Genomic DNA, 11,886 nt, shown 5'->3' with positions numbered 1-11,886 from the left:
TACCAAGACTAACGGAGTAACTTTAAATGAGTTAGTCCAGGAGTGAGTTAGTCCAGGATACAGTATAATATTCCAATTAGCGGGCCTGCGATCGCTGCGGCTGATAAGTATATCTGAGCCCGGTCTGCTGGATGCTAAGCTATTTGCTTAGTACGTGAGTAATTCGCAGGGTGGACGGGTTAGTTCCGTCTCGGTTCTGTTTGTGTTGGGTAAATAATTAAGATGTGTTAGTGATTCGAGTGATTCGATGACACAAAAAATAATTAGGTACACTTTTGTGATGGATATGGTTGCACTAAGCAACAGAATAATAAGATTTTGTATTTAGTATCTCTATGCGATTCTTTTCTTCACCGTAACATCGATGTTATACATTGTGCTCAAAATTTCAAATAACTCATTGGTACATGTCAGGCGTGGGATTTGAATCCGCTTCTCTGGCGTGAGAATCAGGCGCTTGCTGAGCTATTACCACTCTACCTCTATTAAAAGCAACAAAATTTGAAACTGTACTCAATTTTACAGCGACCAATTACCAACTAAAAACGTAAATATAGTGTTTTATTAATTTTCATTGCTCGCGTGTGTATTACCTAGACGAAAACCGGCCTCAGCGCAAAATGGTACAAAGTTTGGACCCTGAATTACAGTTATGAAGGTGAGTAAACAGCTTCAGGGGCCTTTGGCAAGTTTTGTATTTAATCAGGAACCACGGCTACCTCGTACCACCATTTATTAGTTAGTAGTTTCTGCTATTTATTTATAGCTTTCAGGTGTAGAAAGGATTATTATTTATTTTATTTTATACTCCGATTATTGGTCCAAACATTTTTGCTATTCTGTGTTGATACTGCGTTATGTGATGATGAGTCAACGGTAATAAAGTAGTCAGTAGATAGATAATCATCCTGGTACGAAAATTGGGTTCATCCTGTATGGTCGTAAATTGACAAGTGCAGAATTCGGAGCAAGGAACATACGTACTTCTCATTCAGAGTAAACCCAACAATGTTATATCCTTACTCACTTCAATACAAGAAGACTGAAAGAGACAGAAGGTGCATACTATAAGGCTGCGTTCCCAGAAGGCAAACTGTTCACTCGTTACTTAAGGGAGCCGCAAAACTACCGAACTGTGAAAACTCGATATAATAAACCACTCTTTTAATCGACTTATAAACGAACAAAATATTTCACGCAATCGATAATTATATCGTAAGTGCCGATCGCGTGATAATTCTAGTTAGTTTATTTGACGATAATAACTCTATCTACCGATGACTGGTAGTTGCTTTGATACTATTTTGACATATAAAAAGTTACAACCTGTCAAAATCGTATGAAAGCAACTACCAGTCATCGGTAGATATAATAGAGTTATACATTGGGAGGCTTGAACGTATCCAAAAAAAAATTGTAAGATACTTAAATTTCAAATTCAAACTCCCAAGTATGGACTACAACAAACGATGTGTCAAATTGCATCTTCTACCTCTCAAATTACGTAGAGACATACCTAAATGATGTAATTTTTCTGGTGAAAATCTTTCGTGGCCAAGTCGACTGCCCAGACTTACTTAACAAACTCGGCTTGCGGATCCCAACCAGGAGGACCCGCTCTCGGCCCCTCCTTTCCATCCCTCGCTCAAATAGCAATTATAGACATAACACTTTTGTGATTAGAGCTGCCGAAACATACAACCGTCTATGTAGCCATACCGGTGTTGATCTATTTTATAGTAGTTATAACTCAATTAAGGACCACATTATTAATACATTTGTTAGCTCACTGTGATGCTAATCGTAAATTTTAAGTAAAGTATAAGGTTTCTATATGTGAAAACCTTTAACTGGCCTTTTTTGGTTACTATTAATTTACTATTCCTAATTCTATAATTCCATGCTGTTGGTTTTCCATGCTTCATTAATAAATAAATAAATAAATAGAGTTATTGAAACTGAGGGTCTAGTACAGGTTTGATAGTTTGTCGAAAACTATACTTAGAAGTTTTTACGTTTTCTCGCATCCAAAGTAGCGCCTCTAGCGTAAGCTATCATTAAACTTTTGACAGAAAATGTCTGCAGAAGACGGGAGAAAACGTATCCTTTTTTCGTTTTCGTAAATAGCAAAACCCGTACTAGAGGCTCTGGCAGTTAGAGAGTAACTCCCATGGTACATTGCTAACTTATTCGGCGGCAAACAGTTGGCCTACTGGGAACGTAGCCTAAGATGATAATAAGGACTCTTGGTATAGTGGAAGTCTTAGCACAAAAGTTGCATTTCTTATGGTCCTTATTACGTACATCGTAAGCGTTATTTAAGTATTTGGAGTTGTAAGTAAGTTTGTATATTGTACCAATTGTACTGTACTATGTCAAGTTGGGAAGATCAGAAAGTCACCTATCTTGGTGCGATATACAGGGTTATACGTTTGTCAGTGCGATAAAAGTAGTTTTTAGTAGGTATATTGCTTTCTCTGAGTATTTTTTTCGTAATCAGGATTATTAATGCTGTGATTTTTAATATTGTGAACATATAAAACGATTTGTGTAATGTAAGTTAGTTTTATCATATTTTTGATTAGATTGAATATCTCAGCATTATAAAAAGATAATCTGTCTACACATGTTTTCTAATCGTCATATTTTATGTACGAGTATACATAATTATTATATGAAATACGATAAGATGTAGACAGACTTAGTTAATGAATGTATTCTCATCAAAGCCTTGTTAGAAGTTTTAAACCTAATTGGTGGCTTTGTTCTTTATCTACATGATTTTAGTACACCTACATCTTTAATTAATCTTATCATTATTGATGCATGCAAAACTATAATTATACATACAGATTATTTTAAATATTATAGTAAGGTACTTGCCAGTAATGAGGTGTGTTAAACTTCTTATGAATTTATCACGATAGAAGCAGATTTTAATGGTATAAAGTTAAAGAAGTAATGCAACTCTGATGCTGTCGCATCTGAATGTTTGTATTAGACAGTGTCAGCAACAATTCTGTTCCTCTGTTAATATATATAATACATAACTTTGTGTTGTTATAAAGAAATAAGCCCTAATTATAAAAACAAATCTACTAACTCAATGCCGACTGATATACAGGGTGTTGCAAATAGGGTATAGGTACTAAGCCAAAACCAGCATGTGCAGCATGTTATATCTAAGCCCGAAATCTAAAATCAGAATTTTAAAATTCGCGAAAAATAAATTTCAGGCTTAGATCTATATAACTTGCTGCGCATGCTGGTTTCGGCTTATATAGTATACCCTTTTTGCAACACTGTATATGGAATAGAAGTTTGCAGCAGTGAGCATGATCATTCTCCCACTACTACTAGAAACCAGTCTTTGGCAAGTGTACTGATAAAATTCCACTCTTTAATCATAGAAGTACTAGTGCTGATAAAGAGATACAAATTAAACACATCTTTAAACTTTAAACAAATTAATCAAATAACAAACACATCCACGGTACTTTTAGCTATGTAAATAATAATGTCATTGTTAAGTATACTAGTTTTTAACCGGTTGAATCCCGTGAAATCAGACGATATAAAAATCTACTGTGTGTTGTGCGATAGCGCGACTTCGGGGTGCAAAACTTTCATATAATTTAATTGTCAGCAGCCTCTCCTAACGTGAAGAAGTCAGAGGAATCAATTCAAATCTTAAAGGAAGAAAAACTGGGATAGCTACAATTCAACAGGAAAATTGTATCTGCTCACCATTGATTACACGAAAACACGTGCAAACAAAAATCTTATGGAGTCTTCTTACGTATTAACGAAGCAACATCGCGAGGGGGAACACCCGAGGAACCGAAACAGCCATCGATCAAATTCCTGGCGAAAAACAAAAGATGGACGCAAACAAGTCCTTGAAAGCGGCTGAGCTGTTGCCAAACGAAAATGACACTAAATTGTATAAGCGTAGGTGGTATATTCTGGCTCTATACGTCGGGTATATGCTGTGTAACTCTTCGCAGTGGCTCCAGTACTCGATCATTCCGAATGTGGTTAAGAAATTCTACGGCATCAATAACTGGTATGTTAACTTGACGTCTCTGGTTATGATGGCCTGCTACTTGCCTTTGGCGCTTCCTGCGGCTAATCTGATGGATAAAATTGTAAGTATAATATACTGATCAAATATCTAATGTACAGAAATATCCTCATCATCATCGTCGAATCTGTGTTTACTTACTTACGACCATAAGACAGCATAGATTTACCACAATAACATACTAATAAGTTACTGTATTACTATCAATAACTGACACACTATATATATCTGATGACGAATCGATTTTCCAAGTTTTTAACATTTCTCCAGTAGATAATATGTAGTGTCATCCATCAGGAGACTGAAACGGTTCACTCAAAGTCGACACATTTTTATTTATTTACATTAACTATTAGTGACGGAGTATCCTCAATACAAAAAGTTACTATCCGATACGCCATCAAATCTTCTTAATCCCAATTTGTTAACATTCACAGAGTCTCCGATGGACTGCAATCCTGGGCTCTCTGGGCACGGCAATAGGGTCATGGATAAAGGTGTTCTCAGCACAACCCCATCTGTTCTACCTGACCCTGATGGGACAGACGGTGGTGGCCATAGCCCAGGTCCTCATGCTGAGTGTACCCCAGAAACTGTCCAGCATTTGGTTCGGAGAACGAGAGGTAAGATATATTCAGAGAGGTAGAGACTCTTTATATCTACGCCAATAAGAATAGTTAATAAAATTAACACGTTTTAACTTAGGGTACAAAAGGCTATCTTATCACTTAACGCGATATCTGCTAGATTACCATTAAGACCGGTAATATTTGGAGTTTCGAAATATAGTGAGTTTTTTTTGAGGCCCGGCTGAAAATTTATTAAAATGCATTTTGTTTATGCATGCAAAGCCAAAACGTATATACGTTTTTTTATTACATCAACATTAGTTATTAATTGGCGTTAATTATTTGCCACTTAATAAATGAACCCTAATTTTTCAGGTATCATCAGCTTGCAGTATTGGTGTGTTTGGATTTCAACTCGGCATCGTTGTTGGTTTCTTTCTGCCGCCTGTACTAGTTAAGAACCATGAAGATATATCCCAAATAGGAGAGGACTTGTACAAAATGTTCATCTACTTTGCTGTGGCTGCCACTGTTTTAGCTTTGTTGGTTATATTCAGTGAGTTTGTCTTTCACTCTACCTAATATACCATAATAAGTAGTTATAGAGGTTATATACAACATAGAGGTTTGATACAAAATACATAAAATAGCATCCAAGAGGATGCCTTGTGGTACACCTATATTTTTTTCTACTTTGTAACTAATGACAAACTTTCTTCCTTTTATAAGCTTTTCAAGCCCAACCAAAGATACCGCCAACACTGAGTCAAGTAAAAAAGAGAACGCAAGGATCAGAAGAGACCAACAGTTATGTCGCAACTTTGAAACGACTTTTTATGCAGCGCCATCTGACGGCTTTGTTCATCACTACTGGGATCAATAATGGGTGTTTTAATGGACTATCGACGCTGTTGAGTCAAATATTTCTAGAATACTATCCAGTAAGTTGATGTATACCCTACCCGATGTATAAACTTTGCAGCACTTTTGGCAGTTAGCGCTGACTCTAATCAGACTGGTTAATATTTTTCACAGTGACAAACAGCCCAGCTTACTTAGCTAATGTTTGTCACAGAAATTCTAAGAAGAAAAAGGTACTTATTACAGTAAAAAATAATACTATCAAATCTTTGTAGGGTCAAGAAGAAGATGCAGGCAGTATTGGTGTGACTATGGTCATCTTTGGCATGATGGCTTCAGTGACATTCGGATTCATCCTAGACAGAACTAAGAAGTTCAAGTTTATCCTCGTATTCATCTTCTACATGTCTGCTGTGGCTATGGCAACATTTACCTGTTTATTGGTCTTCACTAGAAGTGTTTGGATTATGTACTTAGCGGCTGCCTTTGTTGGGTAAGATTTTTTTTGACGGTTTGGTTGAGTATCCAAATTGTTGGATGGTAAAAAAAAGTTTTTTTTTGTGTGCCCGCCGTAGAAGTCATCTTGTCAGCGACAACCCAATTATCTTTGTAGCTGAGATTTTCAGTGTCATTTTCAGAATTTTTCCATTCATACCGTTCTTAATGATACCATTGGTATAAGTTTAACTTTACTCAATTTTACTCTAAAAAACTATGTCTGTTTTATATCTGGTTAAACTTTAACAATGTCAAATAGCTAATGCAAAGTAATTGACCTTAGCATAAAAGAAAAGCAAACAAACATACTTTTGCAATATTACACAAATTATACATTGCGAACACAACCTTTAACTAAGCCGTGTTTATTCCAGAACTTTCCTCTGCGGTTTCACAGCCGTCAGTTTCGACGTGGCCACTGAACTCACGTACCCAGAGTCTGAACTAATCGTCGGAACTATCATGAACATGATGTCGCTTCTGTTCACTTTCGCCGCCACACTACTTTTTGGATACATCAATGAGAGTTTCGGCTATCTGTATGGCAATATTGGCTTTGTCGTCACACTTTTTGTCGGTGCGACATGCAGTTTGCCAATCAGATATGAGCTCAAAAGAACTACAGCGCAGAGAGTCGAGTTGAATAAAGAAATTTTACCGGAAGAGAGAGGGTTAATTAAGTAGATATCTTTGAATGTATAGATGTACTCAGGTAGGTATGTGTTGGATAAGGATGTTAAAGAATTTTTATTCGAATGGATTGATTGATTGATGTATCCAAATTTCTAGGAATGACATTCCCGAAAGGAAATTGTATTACCTTTCCATGGAAATTTTATTCAATTTTTTCCTCAAAAAGCTAATAGCAGGAAAAGGTTTCTTTTTGGGAAGAAAATAAATTAGTCATCACTCTCTATCTTCACTTCCGGAATATATACTTGTCAAAAATAAAAATAAAATAATTTTACTTGCACTGTTTTTTTGAACTCTCTGACTAACAAAGTTTATGAAAAACCTCAAATAGTAACGAATTTACAAAATTTGTAATAGAAAAAAAGTTGTTCGGAATGATCTCCAGAGCCAGAGTTATCTCCTTTCTATACCATTTTTGCAACACCCTGAAATCCAAAACACCTGACTCAGTACATTTGTTGAATATCAAAAGTGCTGAATCATTTTTTTTCAGCAACATATTGTGCCCGACCAATCAGCGATAAGCAGAAGCAATCGGGAGTTACGGATGCGACAAGCGTAAAATTACATTTGTCGTCTCAAATTTGGAACACTCCGAATTATGGAATTTTTACATCACCCTGTGTTTTTCAAAGGTTATTGAATGTAGGAACGAATTCTCGCTTTCAATCGAAATTTTCAGGTTAATATCCTGCTGAATCATGAGGAGTCTAAGTAATATTAGGTAAATTGGTAAATTATTAAGTATTTATGGGACATGGTACAGTCCGCTTCATAAGAAGATATTATCTTTGGTACCATGTCCAACTTACAAACTGATTATTAATTATACTCTCTTAAAGGTCACCATTTCCAAATCCAGTGCCGGTGGTACATTTACAATAGTGCAATGAAAATTTTGCATTCTCAATGCCGACACCATTGACTTAAATATTACAAGCTTACCTTGTGAATACATAAGTTTTTTTTTAAATTTGAAATCAATTTTTGCGTTTTTAATTGGTAATGTTCTGATGCGCTGTTAAATGTACTTCAAAAGTGCTGATGGCGTCATTAGCTAGCGTCTCGCTCGTCGCTCGTCTCGGTTAGCGTTTTCCGTTTAAACGTAATTTGGTGCTATATCAGTGGAACTTTTTCATTGCTCAATAGTGTAATAATATTAAACATCGTTTATGGCCTCTTACGGAACTTTGTCGCAATCAATCGGTCCTTATCGGCCATGGGGTCCATTTGAGCCGTTTGGAAGAAATCTAAATGTCATCAGAATGTTACTTTTCTAATGAACGTCATTATATTTAGGTTGGGGGTGTTTCTTGTTACTGAAAATAGGTTTAATACCTACCAAATAAATGCTAATAAAAAATCTTAGGGTCATGGTGGTGTAGCGGATAAGGTACCGGTTCTCATTCATAAGGCTGTGGGTTTGTATGAATCCTGCCATGTACCAAAACTTTTTTAAGGAATAAGGAATTTAAATATAATCATATGACCTACTCTAACGGTGAAGGAAAACATATATAGTGAAGAAACCTATACATCTAGATGTATACCGTATCTGTATTGTACTCATTTCTCGCATTACTATTGCATTGGCTCGCGATCCATCGTGAGTACAAAATATGCGCAGCCAATTTTGACGTAAGACTTCGTGACGAGGACTCTGCTAATCATTTTGGGTCTTACCACAAAAACTTAGACAGTATTTAACGCTGTGAAACGCCAACGAAATCTGTAAATTTTAGTTTTAAACACTTGTTAAACAATGTTTAATTTTTTTTGTGATAGTACAGTTTAAGTTTAAAACCAGAGTCTATAACAAAACTCATCCTCTCACACAAAGTATGGAAGTATTCAGAACAAGTTAACGAGAACAGAGAGATTTATCACGAAGACAGTTCATTAGACAAGACCGTTTGTATTCATATAAGAACCTGCTAACTTTACTTTCAAGACTGTTTCAATAATTTATGAGCGTCTTTCATTTAAGTTTTCAATATTAGGGGGATAATATGGCTGAAGTAACTGAGGCGGAAATTTGCCTGCTTTTATACTGCCATAATGATTATGATGTAAGTAGGTATATAAGAATTTTACTCATACCTATTTTATAGATCTTTGAAGAATGATTGTCAATTAGTAAATGGTAGGTAATTTGCAACAAACCAAGAACAACTGTTATTGTTAAATATTTAAGCATAAACCACGTACGGATACTGAAATAAACTATAGTCCGGTTTATCAAGTTCAATAAAATTTAACAACATTGTTTGATATCCGACAACGCCATCTACTGACTAAAACGAAAACTCAAACAAACTATTAATCACCCATAAAAGCGTGTACGGTGATTATGACGGCTGTAAACGTCCACACTTACTTACAACCTTATCGCATTAACAATCGCTCCTAAACACCATCAAATAGTACTACGTTGCAGCAATTACATACTTGGCGTAGGTTCTATACGCTTTTATCGGGGGGATGATTAATGGCAGTGCTCGGACAGGAAATAATAAAGGATGCTTGTGAGCCCACAAACTACTGTGGCCATGGCTTTGTGGGATGTTAGGACCACAAAGCAAATTAGACGGGCAGATTTCTAAGTAACCATGAAATTAGGAATGAGAATTTGTTACTCTTTTATGGGAAAACAGATGCAACTTTGATAAAATTTGGTTAATAAGCTTACACTCAGAATTAACTTATAATGTAGCTAGTTTTTATCCCAAAATACTCACGGTAAAGTTTTTTAAGTCACACGAAGGCAAAAGCTGGTAGAAAATGAGCCTTTTTAAAAAGAAATGATCGTTACTCTTTAGCGTATCCATACAAATAAAGAGTGAATTCATGTGTAATGTGTATACCATGGTCATGGTCACCCTACAAGGCAGGATGCGGCCACCCCATGTGGAATCTACTGCGTCACCGTAACCCTGAAGCGTACAGTCGATGAATCCTAAATGTGACACGCTAACACTGAAATTGAACTCTTAAGCAACACAAAATAAGAACGATACAATTTTCCAAAACGTACAAGGAAACCTCAGCTGTATTACTGAACGTTTATTGATTTTAGGGTCATTTACTTCAATTGGGTGCGTTGTTAATTATTTTGATTTGCCCTTTTTTTAAAACATCTGAACAAAAGGGCGAGTTTTATAAGTTTAACATGTCTATCTTTTAATGTCTATGTAGTCACGAGATGGATAGTATGTTTTAAGTAAAATCCAGTTTTTTAATTTTCATCATCACAAGATCACAACCCATTACGTCCCCACTGCTGGGGCACGGGTCTCCTTCCAATGAAGGAAGGGTTTAGGCCTAGTCCACCACGCTGGCCAAGTGCGGGTTGGTGAACCCCAACACAAGCAAGCTTGTGTTGAGAGAGTTGTCGGGTAAGTGGGCAACCCGACTGTCAGATGTTTTCAAGCCGCCCGAAGACCTCTGACTAGGCTTAACGACTGCTACCGAAGCAGCAACCGGGAACCACGGCTTAACGTGCCATCCGAAGCACGGAAGCGTCCAGAAAAGCACCACTTGAAATTGGTAACCCATCCAATGGCTGACCGTGTCAGTTGTTGCTTAACCTCAGCGATCAGTTACGATCACTGAGGCCCGCTCGACTACGGACGCTTTTAATTCTAATTAAACATAAATATTATTGTTAGGTATGCTTATTGTGTTGATAATGAATTATTTAAGTGATAAGTTAAAGTACCTACCCATATCCAAAAAAAAAATCTAAGAAATGTTGGCCACTTTTTCGAACGGCTTTAATTATATCATTATCTTTTTGGTGACTCTCCAAAACAATGAGCTCTTATTTGTCAAATGCAACTTCTCGTGAAAAGCTAAGACTATAATAATTTATATTATCAGTAGCAAATCTCCAGAAAGTTCACCAGTAATTGCTCCATCAGTTAGCTTGTTTGTCCGCCATCTTCATCTGATGTGTCCAAACTAGCTAACATTTCAAGAACAGTTGGAAAGTTACAGAATGCAGGCGTCTGCTATAAAAGTTGGGGAGGATTATGTTGAATTCGTGTTAAGTTCGATTGTTTTCACTGTTTTGCTATTGTATATTTTACATTAAAGTAACGAAAATAAATACCTATTTTTGATACAAAATTGGCTTAGATTGTTGCGATTTGGACAGAGGCTTCTCGCCACTAGCAAAGCATAATTATGTTATAAAATCTAAAAGTTTAATTTTATATTTAATCTAATCTTATTATAACATATACTTTTTAATGATCGCATGCGTCTTATGTCGGTTTATAGACGGATGCTTATGCCCGGTATAAAAAAGTAATTTTCCCTTGATAAGTAACTAAACCTAACAAATTACAAAATAAAAATATATGGATTTGACCTCTGTCATAGGAACCATACTATAATTGACAAAGTATAGTCAACAAATCGATAGCTCAAGCTGGTTAACATTTTCCACTCATATCAAAAATAAACCACTTGTGAAATACACAAACATGCCCTCAATAAATATTGGTTCTTCCAATAAATAACATTAGCCTAACCCTGAAATTTAAAGGCTCCTTTACAACCCTCTATTTATTATGAATTTCTAGTAAAACAAAACAGACTCTGAACATACCTACTTCAAAGGGTCTCATTTTATTAAGTATCCTTAGTTTTATTTGAGGAGAAAATATCATAGCATATTTTTTCACACAGAATAGGTATTCTACCCGTCCGGATAACGACGATTTTTTTTACCTGAAGAATACCTATTTCAACCTATTATATATAATGTTTTATTCTGCAAAAAATAAATACCATTCGAATGACATCAAGATACTTATGAAAGCTATAAGATTGAAATAAATTATTGGATTAAAATTAAATAACTTAACCAATGTTATTTATGTTTCAACAAAGCCTATGTTTTCATACGTAAGCATTTCTCTAAAGTAGCCAAGCAATTTGGTTCATACACATGTTGTAGCAAAATGCAATTTCAATGTGTAGCCAGCTCAGTGTAGCTCGTCCGATTTCCATATCCATATTAATATTTTGGTTTCAAAATTAACTTTTATGAAAAAAATACATGTTCAAGTAGTTATACAAAGACAGGCTTATTCTAAAAAGAAATTTCTTCCAGCCAACCTCAGGGTTATAAATTAAAATGGAAACTAAAGAAAATATAAGAAGCTCTTCTAATAC

The 11,886-nt window shown here is 35.7% G+C and overlaps 1 protein-coding gene across 1 annotated transcript; it reads left to right on the top strand.

The window, feature by feature from the left end:
- Positions 1 to 3,548: 3,548 nt before the first annotated feature.
- LOC105387892 (feline leukemia virus subgroup C receptor-related protein 2) lies at positions 3,549 to 6,985 on the top strand. Its single transcript, XM_011558691.3, has 6 exons — positions 3,549 to 4,148; positions 4,522 to 4,707; positions 5,029 to 5,209; positions 5,383 to 5,594; positions 5,790 to 6,007; positions 6,387 to 6,985. The coding sequence occupies exons 1-6, from the start codon at positions 3,882 to 3,884 to the stop codon at positions 6,694 to 6,696; spliced, it is 1,374 nt and encodes a 457-aa protein (XP_011556993.3). The 5' UTR covers positions 3,549 to 3,881; the 3' UTR covers positions 6,697 to 6,985.
- Positions 6,986 to 11,886: the final 4,901 nt, after the last annotated feature.

This window comes from Plutella xylostella, chromosome 28 (genome assembly GCF_932276165.1).
Source record: "Plutella xylostella chromosome 28, ilPluXylo3.1, whole genome shotgun sequence".
Taxonomy (NCBI): Eukaryota; Metazoa; Arthropoda; class Insecta; order Lepidoptera; family Plutellidae; genus Plutella; species Plutella xylostella.
This window is presented reverse-complemented; position numbering and strand designations above follow the sequence as displayed.